This window comes from Crinia signifera, chromosome 5, assembly GCF_055691185.1.
Source record: "Crinia signifera chromosome 5, ASM5569118v1, whole genome shotgun sequence".
In the NCBI taxonomy this organism is placed as follows: domain Eukaryota; kingdom Metazoa; phylum Chordata; class Amphibia; order Anura; family Myobatrachidae; genus Crinia; species Crinia signifera.
The window spans coordinates 228,918,699-228,946,043 of NC_139221.1; the positions used below are offsets into that span (position 1 = coordinate 228,918,699).

Genomic DNA, 27,345 nt, shown 5'->3' on the forward strand with positions numbered 1-27,345 from the left:
AAATTGATTGACATTTGACCACAGGAATGTACCTGAAAGCTTCATCTTTAAAGAGCTTCTCATTTATTAAAACATTCTCTCTGTATATTATTTAGTATTCGTTCTAGCATTAATGTTTTTGTTTTCTACAGTACTTTTTTGGGGACATTTTTAATTTTGTTCCTCTACAGTGTTTTCTTTGTGTATTTGGACTATGCATCATCCCTGTATGCTTTTTTTTTTCTTTTTCCTATTTAATTGTGGATAATGTTATGATGTTGTCATTATAGTACTTTCAGGAGTGTCTGTTTTCAGTGTCAGTTTTAATCTTTGGATGGTGTAGGAACATAGTGGCTTATTTTTCTATGTCTGCCTATAGCATCAATATGTGCCTTTTTGTTTTTTTTATACTGTTATAATTGTTTGGTTCTGGATAATGTTATGATGTTACTTTGTTTTCATCATAATGTAGTATTTGTCGATTGAGTATATGTGTGTTTATGGAAAAAAAAAATTCTAAAGCTTGCTACACACTGGGCTATACAGTTGTGCTCATAAATTTACATACCCTAGCAGAATTTGTGATTTTCTGGCCATTTGTCAGAGAATATGAATGATAACTCACAAACTTTTCTTTCACTCATGGTTAGTGGTTGGGTGAAGCCATTTATTTCAAACAACTGTGTTTACTCTTTTTAAATCATAATAACAACAGAAACTACCCAAATTACTCTTATCAAAAGTTTACATACCCTGGAGATTTTAGCCTGATAACATGCACACAAGTTGACACAAATGGGTTTGAATGGCTACTAAAGGTAACCTTTCCTCATCTGTGATCTGTTTGCTTGCAATTAGTGCGTGTGCAAAAAAGGTCAGTGAGTTTCTGGTCTCCGGAAAGACCCTTTCATCTTTCATCCAGTGCTGTACTGATGTGTCTGGATTCTGAGTCATGGGGAAAACAAAAGAATTGTCAAAGGATTTGCGGGAAAAGGTCATTGAATTGTATAAAACAGGAAAGGGATATAAAAAGATATCCAAGCAGTTGAGAATGCCAATCAGCAGTGTTCAAACTCTAATTAAGAAGTGGAAAATGAGTGATTCTGTGGAAAATAGATCACGGTCAGGTAGACCAACAAAAATTTCAGCCACAACTGCCAGGAAAATTGTTTGGGATGCAAAGAATAATCCACAAATAACTTCAGCTGAAATACAGGACTCTCTGAAAAAAGTGGTGTGGTTGTTTCAAGATGCACAATAAGGTGGAATTTGAAGAAAAATGGGCTGTATGGTCCAGTAGCCAGAAGAAAACCACTACTACGCAAATGCCACAAAGCAGGCCTGGCCAACCTGTGGCTCTCCAGATGTTGTCAAACTACAAATCCCATCATGCCTTGCCACAGTTTTGCTATAAGGGAGGGTTAAAACTGTGGCAAGGCATGCTGGGATTTGTCATTTCACAACATCTGGAGAGCCACAGGTTGGCCTGTCCTGCCACAAAGCATCCTGGTTACAATACTCCAAACAGCACAGAGAAAAGCCTCAAAACTTCTGGAACAAAGTCATTTGGAATGATGAGACCAAAATTGAACTTTTTGACCACAACCATAAACGTTACATTTGGAGAGGAGTCAACAAGGCCTATGATGAAAGGTACACCATTCCTACTGTGAAACACGGAGGTAGATCTCTGATGTTTTGGGGATGTGTGAGCTACAAAGACACGGGAAACTTGGTCAAAATTGATGGCAAGATGAATGCAGCATGTTATCAGAAAATACTGGAGGAAAATTTGCACTCATCAGCCTGGAAGCTGCGCATGGGCTGTACTTGGACGTTCCACCATGACAATGATCTAAAACACAAGGCCAAGTCGACCTGTCATTGGCTACAGCAGAATAAAGTGAAGGTTCTGGAGTGGCCATCTCAGTCTCCTGACCTCAATATCTTTGAACCACTCAAACGTGCAGTTCATGCAAGACAGCCCAGGAATTTACAGTAACAGGAGGCTTTTTGCCAAGAAGAATGGGCAGCTTTACTGTCTGAAAAAATAAAGAGCCTCATTCAAAACTACCACAAAAGACTTCAAGCTGTCATTGATGTTAAAAGGGGCAATACACTGTATTAAGAACTGGGATATGTAAACTTTTGATCAGGGTCATTTGGGTAGTTTCTGTTGTCATTTTGATTTAAAAAGTAGACACAGTTGTTTGACAATAAATGGCTTCACCCAACCACTAACCATGAGTGAAAGTAAAGTTTGTGAGTTATTATTCATATTCTCTGACAAATGGCCAGAAAATCACAAATTCTGCTAGGGTATGTAAACTTATGAGCACAACTGTATATGGTCAGTTCAAGCGAACGGTCAATATATTGCTAGTGGGTCAGCAGGTGTGTATTCCCAATATGTCTCTGAACAACATGGACATATTGCTTTGCAGCACAGTCAATACTTAATATATCTGCAGATATATTGTCGTATCCGACTATGAGTATGGGCAGTCCACCAACTGCCCTTATAATGGCTGCAGGGAGTGATGTCAAAGCTAGGTGGGCAAATTTAAATTCAAACTTAAATTGAAGTCCCATGAAGTGGGTTTATTGAATCAGTTTAAATTATATTCCTTGAAAAAGTGCGCAGGTCGCACGAAACGCGTTGGACAGCCAAGAAGAAGCCCAGCTGAACCCTGATACCCATTCCCCCAAACTCCAACTGTCTATTCCGTCTACCGGCACCGCTTCCCGACCACTTCCGGCCACTTCCGGTCCGTACGGCACACAGCGGGCAGCGCTACGAACATCTGAAGCGCTGGGAGCCTTCCATTCCATCGGGCAACACGGCGAGCGCTGACAGTGTCTGCGCTACAAGAAGACTGTCTCCGCTACAGCATCAGCCGGTCAGAGCTGATTCACGCACGGAGCAGCAGCCGCACCATCACATCGGCACTTGCGTGTACCATCACAGCCAAGAAGAAGACAGAGAGGATAGGGTAAGATAGGGACAGATAACAGCCGGCTACTTCTATCCTACACACATTGTCCCCAAAAGGGTGTAAACATTATACTATTAATAAAAAAAAATTTTTTTCACAGGTACCACTCTTAACTTAAAATCTTATCCCATATCATTTTTATTTGCTCATATTTAACCCCATATGTATCCCTAGCGCTCTTTTTAATTTTTCAATATATTAATTACATTAAAACATATAAAAACACACACAGTATATATACTAGTAAGCCCACTCACAGCAAATGCTTCGAAAGCTAGTCTGCTACATTGATATTGCCTCTGTGTTTGTGCATGTGTGAGATATAAAGAGATGTAGTTTAATTTGCTGTGTTTCAGAGACACACAAATGGACTCTAGACATATACAGTATATATTACAGTATATATAATTGATATTATATGCCATTTTTTCTCTTTTTTAAGGTAGAAGATTCACAGACTACGGTATGTTTTAATATCCATTACAACTGTACAACATACTGCGCATTAGCATACACATTTACAATGTGGTATTCATTTGAGCTGTTTCATTTTGCAGTGCTGTGTATTTCAATGCAAGGTAAGTGTCTCATTTTATTATAAACCTTTTACAATTGGACATGTCCATGACTGTTTCTGTTTTCCATCGAGAAAAATGATTATAAGTAATGCTAGTGAAGATGATGATATATACAGAAGGGTTGCCCTATATTCAATAATTGTAATACATTATTAGACCGTATGTAAAGGTACCCATATACTAATAGGATTTGGGCACTTTTCACCCGATTACGACTCACCGGGCCAAGAAATCGGGTTAAAAGTGCCTAAATCAAATGTGACCCTTAAGTCTGATCCGTTACACAGTCCTGTGCGCATAGGATCAGATCCGGAGATCGCTAGTGCTGCGCATAAGCAGGATCTGGCAGCACTTCATGTGCTAAAGGGCCGCATACGTTGGCAGCAGACAGTTTCCGAGGTATCGCATGCGAAGTTGCACCCTTTGCCTTGTATTAGTGTATGGCTACCTTAAGTGAGCTCGGTTATACAAGATGCAGCTGCAGTTTATTTAGGGTAAATCTGTATTTTTTTATTATTGCTAAGTAAATGCAATATTATTTATTTATTTATTTATTTATTTAGTTTGCATCACCTACATATTGTATGGTAACAGTCTGCATTGTCCAGCACCTAGTGACCCAATATAAAGACCATAAATTACATACAGTATCTAGTGTACTTGGAAATAATTGCAATGATTTTATCCAGAAAATAACCAGTATTCCTCCTCAAATAATGAATTAACATTTTACTGCCAAAACAATTATCCTGCTGGTAAGATGATGATTATTATACTAACCAGAAAATACCAACCAGCATTCTCCATACCCAATAAATGACTGCCAATCAAGAAAATAATAGTACCAAGCATATGACCACCATTCTCCTTCCGAGCTATTGACTGATAATATTGTGCTGCAACCAGAAAATGAGTGTCATTCTCATAATAAATGACTGCACTTAATACTACTCAGCAAATGACTTAATTCTCCAACCCAGCAACTGACTGCTTGGCACAGTTTAACCAGGAAAAAATATATAGTGGACAATTGGGAAGATGTATTAAGCCTTAACAAGAGATAAATGCAAGGGTGATAAGGAGAGATAAACGTCTAGCCAATCACCTGCTAACTGCCATGTTACAGCCTGTGTTGTCCATGCTGGACGTTTATCTCTCTTTATCATCCTTGCATTTATCTCTTGTTAAGGCTTAATACATCTGCCCCAATGTATGCAAAAACTTGTAAAAAAGCCTGTCAAAATGACAGTTTATGCAGTGTACTTTTACTTTGAGCTGTGACCGTTTTGCCTACACTTTGAGCTGTGACCTTTTTAGTCCACAAACTCTACACCCCCCTTCAAATCCCCCACCATGTAACACTGGTTCCCATGGGTGGGACAGTGGGACAGTGCACATAAAAAAAATGAATGTGACTGTCCCGCCAAAATTGGGACATTTGTGAGGTATGCAATATTCATAAATGTGACTTTACATACACCTTAAATGTTGATAAATTGTGTATTACTTTTAATCGGGTAAACACACTATGCAATTGCAACCCAGTTTCTAAGCATGATGCATCGTAACTAGATGAAAAGTGCTCAAATCGTAGAAGCATATGGGCACCATGACATACAGTATGCCGTGGGGGGGGGGGGGTAGTCGGTGCTCAGCAGGGCTGCGGGGCGGCGTTTCAGCTGAATCAGGCCCTTGGTGTCAGTATTCTCATATGATGTGATGTTACTAGTCTTGGGCAGTATTCAATGAGAAAAATTCTCCGTGTTTTATGGAGAATTTTTGCTTTTTTCGCCTTGGACGGAGCATTTTGCTCTCCAAAAGTGAACCACCCTATTCAATGTGAAATATTCGCCGTCTTTCTAAGTGATTTTCGCCGTCTCTCTCCGTGTAGAAATTCTGCATCTTTTGATGGAGAGCTGGAATGTGAACTTTTAAACTAAAAGGTTTTTTTTTTTAATTTTGGTGTCAAAAAATCAGTTGTTTTTTTCTGTGAAGGGGCATGTTATTTTTATTCATGTGCTTATAGCACATGAATATATATTTAATTAAAAAAAAAAAAAAAATTTTTAATTTTTTTTTTACACAGTGCAGCCAGCAGGGGGCCGGAGCGCTCGAGCCGCTCATTAGATATTCATATATTCACTGCACCCGATCGTTAATATGCACGATCGGGTGCAGTGAATACTGGGTCCCCCGCTGGCTATAGGGGGGGGCAGCCTGTGCTGCCTGGGTCCCAGGGAGCACCCTCCCCTCCACATTCCTCTAGAGCAGCCAGGGAGACTTTAATCTCTCTGGCTGCTTCCGTCCCCCGGCTCCCTGAAAGCTCCCTGCCGCGGACGCTCGTCCGCTGCAGGGGTTAAGACTTGCCGCGAGTGGCGGCGAGTCTTAAATACATTGAATAGTGGGAGCAGGAGGCTCCGGAACAGGGAGAGTGCATGGCGAGAGAAAAAATCTCTCGCCATGCACAGAGAATTTTGTTCATTGAATACTGCCCTTAGACAGATTATAAAAACTAAAAGCTGGTTGTGAATATCTGATCAGAAACTCTAATTATTTGCAACAATCTATTTATTAAACAGGCACTCCGAGGAAGACCTGGGCCAGCTGGAATTCCTGGAGATCCAGTAAGTCTTGCAGAACATTTATTCCATTAGAAGACATACAGCACAGTATAGCCAAATAAAGCAATATCATTTTACACATGAAATCTAACTTTACATATGTCATGTTAATATCAGAATTTGGTTCTTACGGAATAAACGTAGAACTTCTTAATTTAAAAATATTGCTGAATACAGTATAAAGTATTAGTAATAATTAGCAATAATATACATAAATATAACACTAAGTTAAATGAAACCCATTATCTGTGAAGTACTATTGTTAATGAAAATAGCGATTCTGTTTTGACTGGAATGTGCTCTAGGCCGTGCCGAAAAATGTATTTGAAGTTCCAGCTAGCTGCCTAGGACATGTCTCCTACAGGTTGGGTGAATTTGGGTATTGAATTACTAAGTCAAATTTATACAGTTTGACAGACGCACTTCATGGAGTCAAAAAGTTTAGGGGAAAAGCACTCTATACTGTAAAAGATAGATGTAAATGTATTTTGTTTCTTTTTACCCCTAACCTGATTAAGCTAATGGAAAGGAACATAGATACTGTATGTCACCAGGGGCAAATTTATTGGTTCCCCCCCCCCACACACACACACACACATTATGTAACTGCCCTAGTCATGTTGGGGCCTCCTAACTGCCAAAGTAAAACCAGCCACCACTACAATTTAGTGGCTATCGGCCCCTCACAAAATGAATACATAAGTTGTGATGACAAATATAAGTGTCGACTGGGCTCATCCTGCTATCGACCACCGCCTACCGGCAAGTGTCACCCACTAGGCACTTGGCTTGTGTGCCTGTTGGGTAATCTACCACTGCATGTCACCAGATATAATTCTGCACACTGAATAGGCTTTAGGCACCAGATAAAGTCCTTCTTCTTAAGCCAGGTATCAGATTTGGCTTTGTATATTACAATGTGAACTAGATCTAGCTCTCTGTACTGCACGTTACAAATGACACCAAGCATAAGGGAAGATATACCAAGCCTTCTGAAGAATTGAAAAGTTGCTTTTAGCCACCAATCAACTCTACCTATAATTTTATATAATTAATTTGGGAAATGCAAGAAAGAAGTTCATTGCTTGCCATAGGCAACTTCTCCACGTGTCAATTTCTCTACTCTATAGAATCCTTGCTACAGCTCACCCATGGCTCTTTTATATTATACAGTATTTGGCACCAGATATGACTTTCCATGTTATCCTTGGCATCAGGTATAACTTAAAGTTGGCAGAAGATAAACTTAAACCATGACATCAGACATGGTACTGCATGTAAGCCTAGGCACCAAATATACAAGTATTGTATTGGATTCTTGGATTGAAAAGTAATGCCTCCATGGCTCTAAGTTTTTTATTTGTGAACACATTTGAACATTTTTTTTTGTACATAATAACTCAGTTTATCCTCTATGTAATGCACTATACACTTTTCAATGTAGTTCCTATCCCTTTCCATGCATGTGTGCCATCACTTTACGAGTCAGGCAAACCCGTCGGAGAACTAAGCTGGTGGTTGTTATTCACACCAGGACCGAATGGCATCTCTCACCTCATCATCAGAGTTGAAGTGTTGACCCTTAAGGTGCTCTTTCATCTTTAGGAAGAGGGGTGCAGCGCCTGCAGTTCAAGGAGGTTCTGCCACCCCCATCGTACAGCCCCGACCTTGTGCCCTGTGACTTTCACCTCTTCCCAAAGATGAAAGAGTACCTTAAGGGTCAAAACTTCAACTCTGATGACTAGGTGAGAGCTGCCGTTTGGTCCTGGTTTCGACAACAACCATCAGCTTAGTTATCCGATGGGTTTGCCCGACTCGTCAAGCTATGGTGAATATGTGTGGAAAGCAATGTAGACTACATTGAAAAGTGAATAGTGCATTACATAGAGGATAAACTGAGTTATGTACAAAAAAAGTGTTCAAATGTGTCCGCAAATAAAAAACTTATAGCCATGGAGGCATTACGTGTCAATCCAGCCTTGTAACTATGCATATTAGACCTGGCCCTACTGTACTATATGTTTAGGTATGGTAATGATTGGTTTGCACTATACATGGCTCTGATTTGTATATTGGACAGCAGATATGATTCCCTAATCATATTTATAAAATATTTAAGAAAGGTCAATTCTTAAGATTTAATTAAGAACAAATAATAACAAAAATAGCAATTATATACAGAATGGAACCCATAATTAAATATGCCTACTCTTTCTGAGCATTGAAAGTAGGTTTATTACTTTTGAACAATTTCATTATTTTTCAATATTAAATTAGTTTCCACTACTTTAATTCAACATATCCTGCTACAGCCTATGAATATAATTAGAAATATAATTAGTTAATTAAATGCAGAATGTTTATCATTTGTCTTTGTGTATTTCAGGGCAGTGAAGGCAGAAGGGGGGTCTCTGGAAAACTGGGTGGCGTTGGACCTAAGGTATTTTGTAACCTTTTGTTTACATCATTTTCATATTAACACTTATATTAAGTATATACTATAACAGTTGTGACCATTGTGAACAACACTGCTATTAGTTTTTGCTGGCTGACCAGGAATGTGTAGTCTACTGGGCACATCAGTATTCTCCAGGGGACAAGTGACATCTCTTGGTGTTTTGGGGTGTACTTCAAGACAACCGTAGGCATTTCTATAATGGGTGCATCCTGCATCTATATATCATACTTACCTCTCTGTATTCCCACGGTGGTGTCCTTCAGTCTCTACCTTTTAGCAGTATCAAAATTGATTCCTGATATTTCCCTTCAGAATTGGCAGACTCTAGGTATCCTCTCTATTACAGATTTCTATGACTGTAAAGTTCTTAAATAATTTTAACAAATACAATTGCAGTATTCTGTCCCAGCCAAAGATTATTATAAATGTCTTCATATTAGACACTGGATACTGACTAATTCACCTCTTTTACAGCCTCTACCATCTCCTCCACCCTATATTTTATCCAAATTCTCCTCTCCTAATCACAAAAGAGGTATCTATTCTCTTATCCTCTAATGATGAACTTCACATAAAAGTTAGATGGGAATCAGAATTGAATATACAATTGATAGAATACGATTGGAATACGGTCTTTATAAATAGCTTTAAAATGTCCAGATGTATAAACCATTTGGAAATGTTGTTTAAATTAATACATGCCCAAGTAAAACTACTCAAGATTTAGCCAGAGTCGTCTAAAATGTGTTGGAGGCAATGTGGTTTAGAGGGTACCTTAACCCATAAATGTTGGTCATGTCTAAAAATTAAAACATTATGAACTGAAGTTTTTGACTTAATTAAATAAGTTATGTATGTTTCCTTCCCGTTACTTCCTGAAATTGTCTTTATCAGGACCAGCGCTACCCTCTCAGTAAAGCCTGCAAAGCAGGTAGGCGCCGGACCTGAGAGGCACTCCCCACTCCCTGCCGAGTGACAGCTGTAGGGGGCACCTGTTTCATTAATTGTCCCCAGGTGCTTTAAAAGACAAGTAGAGTCCACCACCGATCTACCTCTTTCACATGCAGTGACAGCGGCAGGAGCACCTTCCCTTGCTGCCCGCACACTCACTGTTTCTCCTCACCCGGCAGCTCCTCATTCACGCATACAGCACAATGCAGCTTACAGAGCGCCGAGCCTAGAACACAGCATGGGAACACCGATCAGCATCAGCGTGGAGCTCCCTTATGTGTCCTAGGCTCAGTGCTCTGCAGGCTGTACTGTGCAGTATGCCTGACTGAGGATCCGCCGAGTGAGAAACAGTGAATGTGCACTGTGCAGGAGGTTGACACAGTGTCGCTGTCACTGCTTGTGGAGGAGGGAGAGCAGCTGTGGACTCTACTATTAAAGCCGGGCGTGCAAGAAGGGTGGAGATCTGTGGCGAGGCATCACTGCTGAACCCCTGGTAGGTCTCTGTCCCTGCTCCACCCCCCCCCCATCCCTGTGTCCCCCCCAGTCCTTGTCCCTGTGCCTCCCCCCCTGGTCCCTGCATCCTACCCTGTCCCTGTGTCCCCCTGGTTCCTTTGTCCCCCTTGTCATTGTACCTGCATCCCCCCAGTCCTTCGTCTTCCCCCGGTCCCTGTGTCATCCCCGGTCACTGTCCCTGCGTCATCCCACGGTCCCTATCCCTGCATTATTCAGCGGTCCCTGTCCCTATGCCCCCCTGTCCCAGTCCCTGTGTTCCCCCTGTCCCTGCATCCCCCCCCCGTCCCTTCATCCTCCCTGTCCCTGCATCCCCCCTGCCCTGATCCCTGCCTCCCCACGGCCCCTGTGTCCCCAAATTATATGTAAAGTTTGGCTCAATCCGTGTGGCAAAACGTGATTTTTTTTTTTAGATCCATGTAGCATAACATAAATTTTATCTCAATCTGGGTGGCAACTAGATGCAGCGCGCTCTAGTTCAAAATGCACAGAGCACATTGCTCCATGTACGGGCACCTTAACATGAATTTTTGCTCCATCTGGGTGGTATAATGTGATTTTTGCCTAAATCCATTAGAATTTTGGCTCAATGTGTGTCACATAATGTTTAAGGGGCAAGTATTATGGGGTCTACTACTATGTTGCATAATGTGTATAAGAGGTATATGGTGTGGCACACTACACTCAAGAACACACCCCTTTAAAGTGGCCACGCCCTTTTTCTGGAGCGCGCCTTTGCCGTGCGCTTAGCAACATCCTTCACTTTTCCATACCCCCACTTTCAAATTTCCACTTCAACCACTGGTGGACATTATGTGTAACTTGCACTATTCTGGCCATTATGTGTAAGCCTGGTCTGTGTAACTTGCACTACTCTGGTCATTATGGGCATTATATGTAAAAGGAACTATTACTGTTCGTATTATATATAAGGGAACTATTGTGTGGCGTAATGTGTATAAGGGACACTAGTGTGTGGTATAATATAAATAAGTAACACTACATGCAGTGTAATATGAATAAGATTATGCTACTGTGTGCTGTAATTAAAAAAAAACACTCATTGTGAGAACATCCCCCCCCCCCCCCCCAGTCTATCCCAAATGAACACACATATGTCATAGGCCAAAGACTCATAGCTGCCAGAGCTGCTCTAGCTTAATGCTGGAAAAGAGCAGACCCACCATAGTTATAAAAGATTATATCTAAGGTTCATAGTACAGTAGCTTACAAATGGAAACTATAGGATTTAAATATTCAATGTCTATATGATCTCACCTACGTAAATGGCTGCCCTGGTTGAACTACTGTTCCACTCATAATGTTATATGCACGTACAGTATGTCCTACAGTCAAGTGCTTCTTACTTCAATACACATGAAAAACTTCTTTAACCCCTATTGGAAAATTATTTGGAAATATGCCCTATTGTAGTGGAAAAAGTTGAATTCAGATGCTTGTTTATTTAATTTGCATACATGCATAAAAGTTGCATTTGATAGGGAAAAAGTTATTTTAACAGAACATTTTTAAGGTTAGAAATAACTTTTAAAATGTTTACTTGTTGCAAAAATGCTTTGTGTACTGAATATAGCTTTACATCTTTGCCGTAATTTATCCATCCGATCCTTTCTAACTCTGCTCCCAATACATCTCTATCTGCTACTGTTACTACTGTTACTATACGATGCATTCCGATTGGCCGTAAAAAGTCAGACACTTCCTGATAATACCATGATAAGTCAAATCCGATTTACCTACAGACGCCATTACATTGGCTGATAGGGAGAGAATGTCAGACATATTGTAATGGGCCAAATGTAATAGGGTGTGAGATTCAAAAAGTGAGAGATTTTGGGAGAGTTTTCCCATTTTTTTTAAAGCTGCAATCATATACTCTCCAAAACCAGGATGATTTTGCCATGTAGTTTATTGTCTTTTAAAAAAATGGGAAAACTCTCCCAAAATCTCTCACTTTCTGATTCTCACACCCTATTAAATTTGACTCATAGTCGGACTTAGTCCAACTTTTTCCCTGCCGCTAAAATAATCTCCCATTACATCCCGGTCATACAGGATGCCTATAAAGAACTGATAGAATAGTTTTGGATGGTAATATATTTGTTGATGGTTTGTTCAGCCTCTAGAACTTTCTATATGTTTGTATGCAAAATGATTTTTTTTCTGATAAAATTATTGTGTTATCTAGGGATTTACCGGTGACACTGGACCCCCTGGGAATACAGGAATTAAGGTAAATTAGAACATTGTTATAAGATTTTTATAACTTAAATAAGAACATATAGAAATGCACTCTATTGAACACTTCTAGTGTGTATTGATTGCCTGTACTAGCTATGAAAACTGGCTATCATAAGCATAATTATAGCAGGACTCTCTGGACAATGATATATCTACAGTATTATGGCTTCAGGGAGCCTGCACTGCACACCCTGCACCCATATAATTATACTTATCCCTCTGGAGCCCCACAGCAGCTGCTGACACTGCAGACAGAAGACACTGGGATAAGGCCTGGCAGGTATTTTCCCAGTGTTTCGTGCATGTGCAGTAGACTGTGGCACAAAGCCAGGTGCCAGAGTCTACAGCAGTGCTGGCGGAGAGGAGGGGGATTCACACAGAGATTAAACACCTGCCCCCTCCTCTCTTCAGCTGCCCCAGTCAGTATATTATGCTTGTTGAGGGAGCAATGCATGGAAATTTCAATGGCTACAACACAGTTGTTGACTAGGGGCTGACAGCAATATTGACTACCTGTAAATACTTTGGGTGGGATGCTCTAAACCAGAAATGCAGTAAAAACCTGATTACCGATAATTTCTGTATTCTTTGTCCACCCTCCGCAGTGTCATCGCTGCGGAGGGAATCAGCAGCAGAAGCTGGCGATTACCTGCAGAAGCCTATAGGTTTCTTACAGCAGCGCTGTGTGAGGGATCCCTCCCAGCATGATTTGCGGCCGGCACTGTGCTCTGCGCATACGCAGATGGAATCCAGGGTCTCAGATCTGGAAGTCCATCGCCGGAGCCGCATTGCAAGGGACAGCTCTTACGCGAGAGCTGTCCCTTGCGTTAATGGTCGTTAGACCATGTTAGAGCATATGCGATCATTAAGAATGCGGTGGCCGGCGAAGGGGGGCGATACAGGGCAGTGGATGTTAGAACGTCCCGCCCTTTGTAACATGTAAAGGCACACATTCAGGGGGAGATGTATAGCTTGTAGGGAGAGAAATTAAAGACAACCAACCAATCAGCTCCTGTCAATTTACAAGATGTTTTTGAACCGAGATGTTAAGAGATCCTCACTACAAAGATAACAGTAAGCTAGCATGTGAATATGAATACCAGAGTTTCACAAATGCAGTCATCACGGCATCTTAACAGTCCGGGCTTTAATGGTATCCATGGTTCAGCACAGATGGTTAAATCAAATTGCCTGAGGTAATAATTCCCCCGTGAAAAAGCATGTAAATACTTCAAACCTGGACCATTAGGGTGCTTTGAGGACCACGTTTGGGAACCTCTGTTTTACACCAAGAGTAACATAACAATAAACATACCTTTATCCTAATAAAGTATGCAAGATTATTACCAATATTATGGGGAAAATATATTAGCCTGTTGCTTGCAACTATTGGTGATTTATTGGTGAGTCTGCCCAATATTTTCAAAGTGCAATCATTTAAAGGGAAAAAACCTACCGCTATATTTAGTACACATTACAAAAAAAGAGTAATATAATTATTTGTATAAAAAGTGTACAAAACTTTTGTCATAGAAACCTATAGGACATCAGACATATTTCAATTTGGGTGCAAATCATTCAGCTGTAATACTCAAGGACTAGTCAGTGGCATCCCCAGTGGTCTATTTATGATGGGTACAGTGTGTAAGATGCACATGGGCCCCGGAGTCCAGGTGACCCCACACCACACACACAATTTTTTTAATGCTTACCCTTTCAGAGTCCCATAACAATGGCCACAGTGAGGTGGAAAATGGCAGAAAACGCCCGCTGTGCCATTTTTCCTGCGATCTTTGCATATGCATTAAAGTCTTTGGACTCTAGTGCTCAGACAGGGAGGAGGAGTTCTGCTGCTGGCGGGGAGGAAAAGGCTGCACGTGTGCTTTATTGACACCCGTTGCAGCAATACACAGTGTGTCTGGCTTTGACAAGCATTGGCAAAAAATGGGGTGTGACCTCACCACTACACAACCTATACTTCTTAGGTGCTCTTTGTTTGAAAAAATTATTACACAATGTTATCTAATGGTTCCACACATAAAAATTAAGCTATAGAATCGAAAGTATTGGGAACAGACGGGGGGACTGGACTGCACACCATATTTTTAAACGTAATGAGAGGTGCTACCAAGTTAAGGCTTCTAGCACCATATAGGAAAAAAGAACAATACCGATGCACACTCTAGGTGTTAAGAACACTGATACTAAAAATAATTTTGATAAACTCTTACAATTAACATGGCGTATAATTGAAGTTCTTAGCACACATTTGCGCAAATATGTGGGCCCATCCACCGCATCCAGGTGAACTACCTTAGATGAGTCCCTAACATTTCTAATACTAACAAGTTATATAAATGTATCCAGGTCTTACCTTCAAATAGAGCCCATATTAACATGTAGTCAGCAATGTAGGAACCTGTGCTAATTAAAACACCTGAGGGCAGATGGGAGGGGTGCCAGTACCAGAAAATAAAGTATGCCTGTGGGAACATACAAAGATATATAATCAAAGAACCAACCGAACATATAATTGTGGATGTTTCTGCGCTAAAATGATTAGAAACAGGACCAATATAGATGCAGAATTATGCAACAATTGTTCTCAAAACAAAATATATTTTTTATTTTACAAACATCAATTATCCTACAATATTTAATCCTGCTATTCTGTTCGGGTCTATTTGACCCAAAACTAAATTTGTTTCAGTCAGTTCATTATTTATGTAATTATGATTTCCATATTTTATGACCTTTATGTTTCTGGCAATTTGTTGTTATGCTCAAAATATTTTCTTTCAAGTTATTTGTAGTTAGTACTAATGTACTGTTTGGGTCAATATAACCTAATGTGACTATTATATTAGTGAGTGACCGTAAATGTTTCGAAACATGTTACTTCATTACTTCAACAATAAAATTCTGAAAATTCTTAATACAATGTAATTTCCTTGGTTTACATTTGGATTATGTCATCTTTTCATGTTTTCACACATTTATTCACATAAAGGAAAAAAAGAAAGTGATTGGCCAGACAAGAAACCAAACATAATGTTGGACTATAACATGACAGAAGGTGCGGTGGATACCTTAGATCAACTTGTGAACACAAACAGAAAACAAATCGATGGCCATTGATAATATTTTATAATATCGGGGATATCAGTGCATACAATGCATTTGTCCTATGGTCTTCCATAAACCCAAACTGGAACAATAACAATAAGAAACTTGGAAGCCCCACATTTCCCCAAGACAATATATGCCTCGGACAGTAGAGTCACGTAACATTATGAAGAACATATAAGCAACTACTCATGATCCTCAACTAGGAACTTCTGCAGGGAATGTTAAGGTGTGTACACACGGAGCAATATGGTCGCTGAGCAATTTTGCCTTCATATCTCACAGCAATATATTGCTCAACAACCATATTGCCCAGTGTACTTGCTAAATATCTCTCAGCAACATAGTGCTCAGTTTTCATCAGTGACCAGCAATTTTGCCCGAAAATTGCAAGCAAAAGGAGTTAGACACAGCTGCTGAGTGGGACTGCTTACTATTGTGCAAGTCTGAAGAACATTCGTGAAGGCACGCACAAGATCAGCCTTTATTCATTACACATACAGAGCCATTTTCTTCACTAAAATGGCCGTTGGTGGATTGGGATTCCTTGGTGACAATCTGCTAACCCAAGCCGAACACGGCATAATTTCTCTTACTGAAGACGATGCTGACAAGGTATTGTTCGACCAGCTGGATTTCGATACTTTACCTACAGAATCACCAGTGGATCTATATCAGCGATTATTAAAACTTAGGAAGAGAGAGACCAATGTAATGTTTTTCTGTATATTTTGTGTACGTATCTTAGGCTCCTTGATAAAGGTCCGAATAAGGACCGAAACGTCGGGGCATGATGGACTACTAATGATCACAATGTGACATGATGCATAAGTTGAAATAAACGCATCTTTACTCAAAGTGGAATGTACTTGTTATACGGAGAGTGCTCCACTTCCCACATCATATTGTGGGGACCTTTGGACTGTATTTGGGGCTCATGCTAACACGTGAACCCCCTGTTGGGCACCCCTTGTTGGACCAATCTATAGTGAGAGGGGTCTCAATTGGACTCTATATATATATATATATATATATATATATAGATGGGTGACGACCGGCACTTGGTACATTCAATACCAACGAGGAGGTGCCTTCCACAACAATAATATAGTGACGGTTTTCAAATAAATGAAGACTGGAGGCGGCACTCTCAGTAAAATAATGGCAAACTTGTATTCAAATCATAGTGAAAAAAGCATCACAGCAAAAACAGTGTCAGCATTGGTATGTCGACAGTTTCGAGGCTTACGCCCCTTCCTCAGGACTGCTGACTGTGCAACATGGTTAAACAGCAAAAAACGGTGAAGTGCAGAGAACAACAGACAAGAGAAATATCTTGATTTAAATACATAAGCACACTTACGTGATCCCCAGTGTTCGCTGTGCCGCGGGGCTGACTTCCGGCAATGTTGTCACGTGGCAACCTGACGTCAATCCGTTGTTACGGTAACCACACATAAAAATTAAGCTATAGAATCTAAAGTATTGGGAACAGACAGGGGGACTGGACTGCACACCATATTTTTAAACGTAATGAGAGGTGCTACCAAGTTAAGGCTTCTAGCATCATATAGGAAAAAAGAACAATACCGATGCACACTCTAGGTGTTAAGAACACTGATACTAAAAATAATTTTTATAAACTCTTACAATTAACATGGCGTATAATTGAAGTTCTTAGCACACATTTGCGCAAATATGTGGGCCCATCCACCGCTTCCAGGTGAACTACATTAGATGAGTCCCTAACATTTCTAATACTAACAAGTTATATAAATGTATCGAGGTCTTACCTTCAAATAGAGCCCATATTAACATGTAGTCAGCAATGTAGGAACCTGTGCTAATTAAAACACCTGAGGGCAGATGGGAGGGGTGCCAGTAGCAGAAAATAAAGTATGCCTGTGGGAACATACAAAGATATATAATCAAAGAACCAACCGAACATATAATTGTGGATGTTTCTGCGCTAAAAATTATTAGAAACAGGACCAATATAGATGCAGAATTATGCAACAATTGTTCTCAAAACAAAATATATTTTTTATTTTACAAACATCAATTATCCTACAATATTTAATCCTGCTATTCTGTTCGGGTCTATTTGACTCAAAACTAAATTTGTTTCAGTCAGTTCATTATTTATGTAATTATGATTTCCATATTTTTTGACCTTTATGTTTCTGGCAATTTGTTGTTATGCTCAGAATATTTTCTTTCAAGTTATTTGTAGTTAGTACTAATGTACTGTTTGGGTCAATATAACCTAATGTGACTATTATATTAGTGAGTGACCGTAAATGTTTCGAAACATGTTACTTCATTACTTCAACAATAAAATTCTGAAAATACTGAATACAATGTAATTTCCTTGGTTTACATTTGGATTATGTCATCTTTTCACGTTTTCACACATTTATTCACATAAAGGAAAAAAAGAAAGTGATTGGCCAGACAAGAAACCAAACATAATGTTGGACTATAACATGACAGAAGGTGCGGTGGATACCTTAGATCAACTTGTGAACACAAACAGAAAACAAATCGATGGCCACTGATAATATTTTATAATATCAGGGATATCAGTGCATACAATGCATTTGTCCTATGGTCTTCCATAAACCCAAACTGGAACAATAACAATAAGAAACTTGGAAGCCCCACATTTTCCCAAGACAATATATGCCTCGGACAGTAGAGTCACGTAACATTATGAAGAACATATAAGCAACTACTCATGATCCTCAACTAGGAACTTCTGCAGGGAATGTTAAGGTGTGTACACACGGAGCAATATGGTCGCTGAGCAATTTTGCCTTCATATCTCACAGCAATATATTGCTCAACAACCATATTGCCCAGTGTACTTGCTAAATATCTCTCAGCAACATAGTGCTCAGTTTTCATCAGTGACCAGCAATTTTGCCCGAAAATTGCAAGCAAAAGGAGTTAGACACAGCTGCTGAGCGGGACTGCTTACTATTGTGCAAGTCTGAAGAACATTCGTGAAGGCACGCACAAGATCAGCCTTTATTCATTACACATACAGAGCCATTTTCTTCACTAAAATGGCCGTTGGTGGATTGGGATTCCTTGACGACAATCTGCTAACCCAAGCCGAACACGGCATAATTTCTCTTACTGAAGACGATGCTGACAAGGTATTGTTCGACCAGCTGGATTTCGATACTTTACCTACAGAATCACCAGTGGATCTATATCAGCGATTATTAAAACTTAGGAAGAGAGAGACCAATGTAATGTTTTTCTGTACATTTTGTGTACGTATCTTAGGCTCCTTGATAAAGGTCCGAATAAGGACCGAAACATCGGGGCATGATGGACTACTAATGATCACAATGTGACATGATGCATAAGTTGAAATAAACTCATCTTTACTCAAAGTGGAATGTACTTGTTATACGGAGAGTGCTCCACTTCCCACATCATATTGTGGGGACCTTTGGACTGTATTTGGGGCTCATGCTAACACGTGAACCCCCTGTTGGGCACCCCTTGTTGGACCAATCTATAGTGAGAGGGGTCTCAATTGGACTCTATATATATATATATATATATATATATATATATATATAGATGGGTGACGACCGGCACTTGGTACATTCAATACCAACGAGGAGGTGCCTTCCACAACAATAATATAGTGACGGTTTTCAAATAAATGAAGACTGGAGGCGGCACTCTCAGTAAAATAATGGCAAACTTGTATTCAAATCATAGTGAAAAAAGCATCACAGCAAAAACAGTGTCAGCATTGGTATGTCGACAGTTTCGAGGCTTACGCCCCTTCCTCAGGACTGTTGACTGTGCAACATGGTTTAACAGCAAAAAACAGTGAAGTGCAGAGAACAACAGACAAGAGAAATATCTTGATTTAAATACATAAGGACACTTACGTGATCCCCAGTGTTCGCTGTGCCGCGGGGCTGACTTCCGGCAGCGTTGTCACGTGGCAACCTGACGTCAATCCGTTGTCACGGTAACCCGCCGGCGTCTGTTCCTGCTGGCATACGGAAAGTGACTAGAGGCATTTTCAGAGTGCGTTTACCTGTAATGAATACAGGGGCGCACATTCAAAAGAGTTTAAACAACTAAAGTGCATAATAATAAAGTGACTAAGTGCTTATATATAGAAAAAATGTAAAATAAGGAACGGGCTATATCATATCGTAGATCACGTTAATGTGCTTCATATGAAGTTCTAGATAACAGCCTGTCATACATATGTAAACAATGCTTAATCAATTGGCTGTTTAACGTATCAAATCTCAAGACATTATACATCAGTGTGGACAGCTTTTTGGATAACAACATCATGTTTCTGTTCACAATGCTTATAGTAGATTTTATAAATATTATATATTGTAGATGTCAGATAGTGTGCATACTTTGCACCATTCTTGTGAAGCGATATTTACATAAGATATCATGACAAATTTACTTAAGGGATCATGACATATTGAATTTGATTTTTATTTGATTTTTATTGTTATTTTTATGTTTATTTTTATGATAGAGGGGAAGTCCTTGTGTATACCGGCTACCTCAGGTCGACATTCTCGACACCTGTGTCGCCTTCTACCGATATTGGACTCCGGTGTGCTTGTCACATTAGTAGATCGTTTAATTATAGAGAGGTATCAACGGAAGCATGGTTATAGAAAGATATTCAAAGAGGTCTTTTCATTTAGGCCATGTGGAGATACTGAATTCAACACATGGATCCAGTAGGTCTCTCTCTGGAGAAGTTTTTTAATCCTGTCGCCACCACGGACAGGAGGGGGGACATGTTCGATGATTTGATGCCTTAGCTCAGCCAAGGTATGTTGATGTGCCTTAAAGTGGCGAGCCACCGGCTGGTCGATGTCCTTGCCAGCTAGGCAATTTTTGATGGCCAACCGGTGGGCCGTAGCCCGCTCCCGGAAGGGTCGACTCGTTTGGCCCACATAAATGCAAGCAAACAGGCACTTGATAACATACACTACAAAGGCTGTAGTGCATGTTGTAACCTGTTTAATTTTGTAGCGTTGACCAGTTTTAGGATGTGTAAAGAATGGACCCGTATCCATGTGTCGACATGCAGTGCATGTCGGGCATTTATAACACTCAGGGGCCTTAATTTGAGTATTGGTGGGGGTGGTTGGCATAAGGTTTGTTTTTACCACAATATCTCTTATGTTCCGACCCCTCTTAAAACTGGGCATTAGGGTAGTTTGGGAAAAACATGGAAGATCACGGTCGCTAGTGACCAGTGGCCATGTGGCCTTTAGGACTCGCGGCAATGCCGCACTGGTGGTGGAAAAAGAGGTCACAAAGGGAATTCTCTTACTGGTATCTTTTTTGGTGTTACTGACTAAGGGCGGTATTCAATGAGCCTGATTCGCCATGTTTTTATGGCGAATTTGTGCTGTTTGGCGAATTTTTGACAAAAACGGTGAATCACCCTATTCAATGACCACATGGCGAATACATTTGAAGGTTTTTTTCGCCATGAATCACCGAGTAGCAATCGCTATCTTTTTATGGAGAAGTGGAATGTGAACTTTTAAAATAAAGTGTTTTGTTTTTTACATTTGGTGTCTAAAAATCTGGAATTTTATTCTGAGGAGGGGCATGCTACTTTTATTCATGTGCTGTAAGCACATGAATATATATTTAATTTGAAAAAAAATATATATATATATTTTTTTTTTACACAGCAGCCAGCAGGGGGCGCCGGAGCCGAGCCGCTCATTACATATTCATATATTCACTGCACCCGATGTTACGATCGGGTATAGTGAATATACACTCCCCTGCTGGCACCCCCGGGGGGCAGCCTGTGCTGCCTGGCACCCGGGGAGCCCACCTGCCCCCCACAAACGTTCAGCGGCAGGCAGAGAGACTTCCATCTCTCTGCCTGGCACCCTCCTCAGGCTCCCTGCGGCATTCGCCGCAGGAGCTCATATTCGCCTGTCAGGGGCAGCGAGCCCCTGACACGTTGAATACCGGAGCCCGCTGGCTCCGGAACGTGGCGAATGTGCAGCGAATCCTAAAACGGATTCGCTGCACCTCGCAGGTATTCACATTGAATACCGCCCTAAGAGTTGTGTTCTTGGGGTATTAAGTACCTGCTGTTTTTGTTTTTTGAGCAACCTGTAGTCGTATCCTCGTGCCAAAAAATTTGTTAATTACAGTATTAAGAGCTTCATCAAGTTGGTCATGGTCACTAGTGATCCGCGCAATGCGCAACATCTGTGACCGAGGGAGACCCCTCTTCAGGCTAGGCACATGGTGGCTGCCATGGTGGAGCAGGGTGTTTCGGTCAGTGGTTTTGGTGTAGACCATAGTTTGAATGTTGCCCTCTTTAAGATGGATTAACACATCCAAATAATTAAGGGGTCTCCCTCGGTCACAGATGTTGCGCATTGCGCGGATGACTAGTGACCATGACCAACTTGATGAAGCTCTTAATACTGTAATTAACAAATTTTTGGCACGAGGATACGACTACAGGTTGCTCAAAAAACAAAAACAGGAGGTACTTAATACCCCAAGAACACAACTCTTAGTCAGTAACACCAAAAAAGATACCAGTAAGAGAATTCCCTTTGTGACCTCTTTTTCCACCACCAGTGCGGCATTGCCGCGAATCCTAAAGGCCACATGGCCACTGGTCACTAGCGACCGTGATCTTCCATGTTTTTCCCAAACTACCCTAATGCCCAGTTTTAAGAGGGGTCGGAACATAAGAGATTTTGTGGTAAAAACAAACCTTATGCCAACCACCCCCACCAATACTCAAATTAAGGCCCCTGGGTGTTATAAATGCCCGACATGCACTGCATGTCGACACATGGATACGGGTCCATTCTTTACACATCCTAAAACTGGTCAACGCTACAAAATTAAACAGGTTACAACATGCACTACAGCCTTTGTAGTGTATGTTATCAAGTGCCCGTGTGCTTGCATTAATGTGGGCCAAACGAGTCGACCCTTCCGGGAGCGGGCTACGGCCCACCGGTCGGCCATCAAAAATTGCCTAGCTGGCAAGGACATCGACCAGCCGGTGGCTCGCCACTTTAAGGCACATCAACATACCTTGGCTGAGCTAAGGCATCAAATCATCGAACATGTCCCCCCTCCTGTCCGAGGTGGCGACAGGATTAAAAAACTTCTCCAGAGAGAGACCTACTGGATCCATGTGTTGAATTCAGTATCTCCACATGGCCTAAATGAAAAGACCTCTTTGAATATCTTTCTATAACCATGCTTCCGTTGATACCTCTCTATAATTAAACGATCTACTAATGTGACAAGCACACCGGAGTCCAATATCGACCACAGTTATATTCTCGCCACTTGAACCCGTTTTTTTGTCATTACGATAGTTCAGAGATGCTGGACTGCTCTTGGGGACCAGTCAGACTGCAGTGCCAACAGGAATCGGGTGCTGCACGTAATATTACAGTACAGCACCTGGCTCCTGTCACTAAATAGAAGTTTGCACCTTGGTGTCACCCCTCAGAGGGTGACACAAGGGTCTGCCAGCACCCCTTTAGTAATGCCACTGATACTAGTTATAATTGTAAAAAGTACAACTTGCTAATAAAAAAATATATAGCCTTAGAAAATGTTAGTATTCATAATAACATAAAAAAGAATGTATAACATAGGATCGGTATATACAGTAACTCAATTTCCTTCCGTAGAAGTGAGATTTGTATGGTCTCATTCAACTCTTCTCAAGAACTAATGTTTCTGGAATCCATCTGGAACTGGATGCTAACATGCAAAGTAAATCACACAGGTTTCCCAGAGATGTAAAGTATGCAAAATGCAGAGAACATAGGCAGCTGGTAGCCAACTCCTTTTTCAGGTCCTTATATGACCTTGGATATTGTTAGCTTAGCTCCTTGTATATTTTGTGTCTTTGTCTGTGTATAGTGTACAGTATAGACAAGTACCACAATCTGGTATTACAGTGTCAAGCAAAAAATATCCTTTACAAAAGGGAAGAGAGAGAGGGTGAGAGAGAGACTATGATTCAGACTTGTTAGCAAGGCAGCAATTTTTGTAGATGGACAAAACCATGCTGCACTGCAGGTGGGGCATTTGTAACATGTGCAGAGAGAAGGTGCGTACACAAGGGCTATAATCGCTGGCAATATGGTCGCTGAGCGACCATATTGCCAGCGATTGGAGTGTGCACCGGCGATAAATCGCCGGGTGCATGCTCCCATTTTTAGCCCCCTTATGATCACTGGTCGCAGCTGATTCCCTCTACAGCTCCCCCGGCAGAGATTCCCTTTCATCAGCGACCATCTCTGGTAGCTGATGAAAAGGAGACACTGAGCAATATATTGCCCCTGTGTGTACACAGCTTTAGATTTCGGTGCAGTGTCTTTAAACTGAAATCTAAATTGCAGTGTAAGAATAAAGCAGCCAGTATTTACCCTGCACAGGAACATAAATCTAACTCTCTCTGCACATGTTACAATTTACAGGCTTACAGCATTTGCAAAAATGCAGCCTAGAGAAGGGAGAGAGAAAGAGAGGGAGAGAGAGGGAGAGAGAGGGAGATAGAGATTATTGTAATTCCCATTAAAGCTATGTGTGCATGTCCATGTATTGTACAGGGTGAAATAACACAGTGCCATCTCATGGGCAGTCTGGAGGATTGCGCAATAGTATGGGGAAACAGGGAGAGCAAAGATTTGTCCTAGTGTGGTGCACCACACTAGGACAAATCTTTGCTCTCCCTGTTTCCCTGAATAAAATACATTTGTCAGTGGTAGCACACCCCTAAAATACAATTTTCTGGTATAAGTCCGTATACCACTATATAAGGGGGCCTCTTTAAACACGTACTCTTTACCACAATCCACAGTCTTGTGCGATTGCACCCAACCTGTTTGCGCAATAGTATACCTGTTATGCCCTGATCTACATGATACAGTAGCTAAGATAAAAAAAGCTACTGTAATAATACATCTATATGCATATCGTCCATTCGTCTTCATGTGGATTGGATCATTAGAACCTAGACATGCACGCTACGCGACCATATTGCTGGAAGCAAAAGATCCATATGAAATAGGCATCCCATCTCTGTCCAAGTAACTGGAGTTGGATTACATGTCCACAATAATCCCACTGAACAGAACAGGCTGTCCCACGACAGGCAGCAGCGGTTGGGGCTGCACTTTCTCACATCTGCCCTGCACAGCACATCAGCAGGTGAATTGGTAACATGAATATATACATGTGGTGACATTTAACCCCTTCCCGCCCGCGGACGTACCTGTACGTCACGGCAGCGGGGTAGTTCGCGCACCTTGCCGTACAGGTACGTCCCCGCTGTGTCATGTCGCCTTGTCAAGTGACAAGGCGACATAGTATAGATGGCTGCTGTCATCAACAGCAGCCGATCGTGTCAGTGCGCCCGCGGACCAATCAGAGTGGTCCCGCCCCGCCGATCGCTGTGATTGGTCAGTCAGTCCTGACTACACCAATCACAGCCTTTCTATTGTAAAAGGGGTGTTTTGCTTCTCTTCCCGGGCTCTAACCCTCTCACTGTGTTAGAGCCTTGGAAGGAGAAGCTGTGTCAGAGCTGTGGCAGAGTTTAGGCTGTGTTTAGGCTGTGTAAAATTGCGCTGATCACCACAATACCCCTGCCTATATCACCCTCCCTGTGGTCATCTGTGCAGGGATCACCCTCCCTGTGGTCACCCCTGCCTATATCACCCTCCCTGTGGTCATCTGTGCAGGGATCACCCTCCCTGTGGTAACCCCTGCCTATATCACCCTCCCTGTGGTCATCTGTGCTGGGATCACCCTCCCTGTGGTCATCTGTGCTGTGATCACCCTCCCTGTAGTCACCACCTAATTTTGTGTGTTGTGATCCGTATAATTTTTCTGTACCTTATCCGTACACCATAATTTTTCTGTGCGTTATTCGTACCCCATAATTTTTTGGTGCATTTGTACCCCATAATTTTTTATGTGCGTTACTCGTACCCCATAATTTTTCTGTGCATTTGTACCCCATAATTTTTTCTGTGCGTTATTCGTACCCCATAATTTTTCGGTGCATTTATACCCCATAATTTTTGCAGTGCGTTACTCGTACCCCATAATTTTTCGGTGCATTTGTACCCCATAATTTTTTCTGTGCGTTATTCGTACCCCATAATTTTTCGGTGCATTTGTACCCCATAATTTTTTCTGTGCGTTACTTGTACACCATCATTTTTCAGTGCATTTGTACCCCATAATTTTTCAGTGCATTCGCACACCATAATTTTTGCAGTGCATTTGCACATTGTCAGTGCTACAAAACCCCACACGTGTTGAAGCACCTCATAAATACATACACCAATAAAACTATGGCCCAACGAACATATACTGCCGAGGAGGCATACGCGTTTCTGGCCTCTGAAACTGAGTCTGCTAGCGAGGATGAGACAAATTTCCGTTTGTCATCCTCTTCATCATCTAGTGACTCTGATGAACCCCCGAGGAGGCAACGCAGGACTCCCACTGCAGTAGTCGAGTCCTCTGACCCCACATGGACAACCCCTGAAAACTACGTACCCCAGGTCCCTGAGTTCACAGGGAATCCAGGGAGAAATTGGGGCACATATTTTGGGGTGCTTTGTCTCCTTCATTCCTTGTGAAAATGAAAATTTTTGAGCCAGAAGTACATTTTTGTGTAAAAAAATGTAATTTTTCATTTTCACAGCCCAGTTGTACCAAAATTGGTGAAACCCCTGGGGGTTTGAAATGTACACTATACCCCTAGATGAATTCCCTGAGGGGTGTACTTTGCAAAATGGGGTGACTTGTGGGGGGGTTCCACTGTATTGGTGCTTTGGGAGTCTTGCTAATGCAACATGGCACCCACCATTCATTCCACCAAAATCTGTGCTGCCAAATCCAAAAATCACTCCTTCCCTTCTGAGTCCTGCCATGCGCCCAACTGGTATTTTTTGGTCACATGTGAGGCATTGCCGTACTCGGGAGAAATTGGGGCACAGACTTTGGGGTGCTTTGTCTCCTTCATTCCTTGTGAAAATGAAAAATTTTGAGCCAGAACTGCATGTTTGTGTAAAAAAATGTAATTTTCCATTTTCACATCCCAGTTGTACCAAAATTGGTGAAACCCCTGGGGGTTTGAAATGTACACTATACCCCTAGATGAATTCCCTGAGGGGTGTAGATTGCAAAATGGGGTGACTTGTGGGGGAGGTTCCTAACTTTTAGCACTTATGGTGCCTAGAAACCTACATGGTGCCTAAAAAAAAATCTCATAAAAAGGAGGCTCCAAAATCAAGTAGGTGCTCCTTCTATTATGAAGCCTGTGGTTTGGTCAACGTGCACACTAGGGCCACATATAGGATATTTTTGAAAACAAAAGAATTGGGGGAATCAATTTTTAGTCACATTTCGCTAGTAAAATCTACTGTATTCGTTAGAAAAATGTATTAAAATTGAAACTCTGCAAAAAAAAAGAAATTTTGAAATTTCACCTACACTTTGTTTTAATTCCTGTGAAACACCTAAAGGGTTAACAAACTTCCAAAATGCTGTTTTGAATACTGTGAGGGGTGCAGTTTTTGAAATGGCATCATTTATGGGGGTGTCTCACATACAAGTCCCTCAAAGTCACATCAGAACTGAACTGGTCCCTAAAAAAATCAGTGTTTGAAATTTTCTTGAAAATTTGAGAATTTGCTAGTCATATTTGAAGCCTCCTAGTGTCCAAAAAAAATGAAAAGGAGGTTGAAATAATGATTGCAACATAAAGTAGACATATGGTCTTTGTTAGTTATTAACTATTTTGAGTGGTATGATTATTT

The 27,345-nt window shown here is 41.2% G+C and overlaps 1 protein-coding gene across 1 annotated transcript in view; it reads left to right on the forward strand.

Annotated features, from left to right (window-relative positions):
- The window catches only part of LOC146005785 (uncharacterized), a 144,600-nt gene that overhangs the window by 35,330 nt on the left and 81,925 nt on the right, over nt 1-27,345 (forward strand). Inside the window, exons 6-9 of the mRNA XM_083145211.1 lie at nt 3,418-3,438; nt 3,533-3,553; nt 6,133-6,177; nt 8,561-8,614. Coding sequence (XP_083001337.1) covers nt 3,418-3,438; nt 3,533-3,553; nt 6,133-6,177; nt 8,561-8,614 — 141 coding nt within the window. The remainder of the gene's footprint in view (nt 1-3,417; nt 3,439-3,532; nt 3,554-6,132; nt 6,178-8,560; nt 8,615-27,345) is intronic.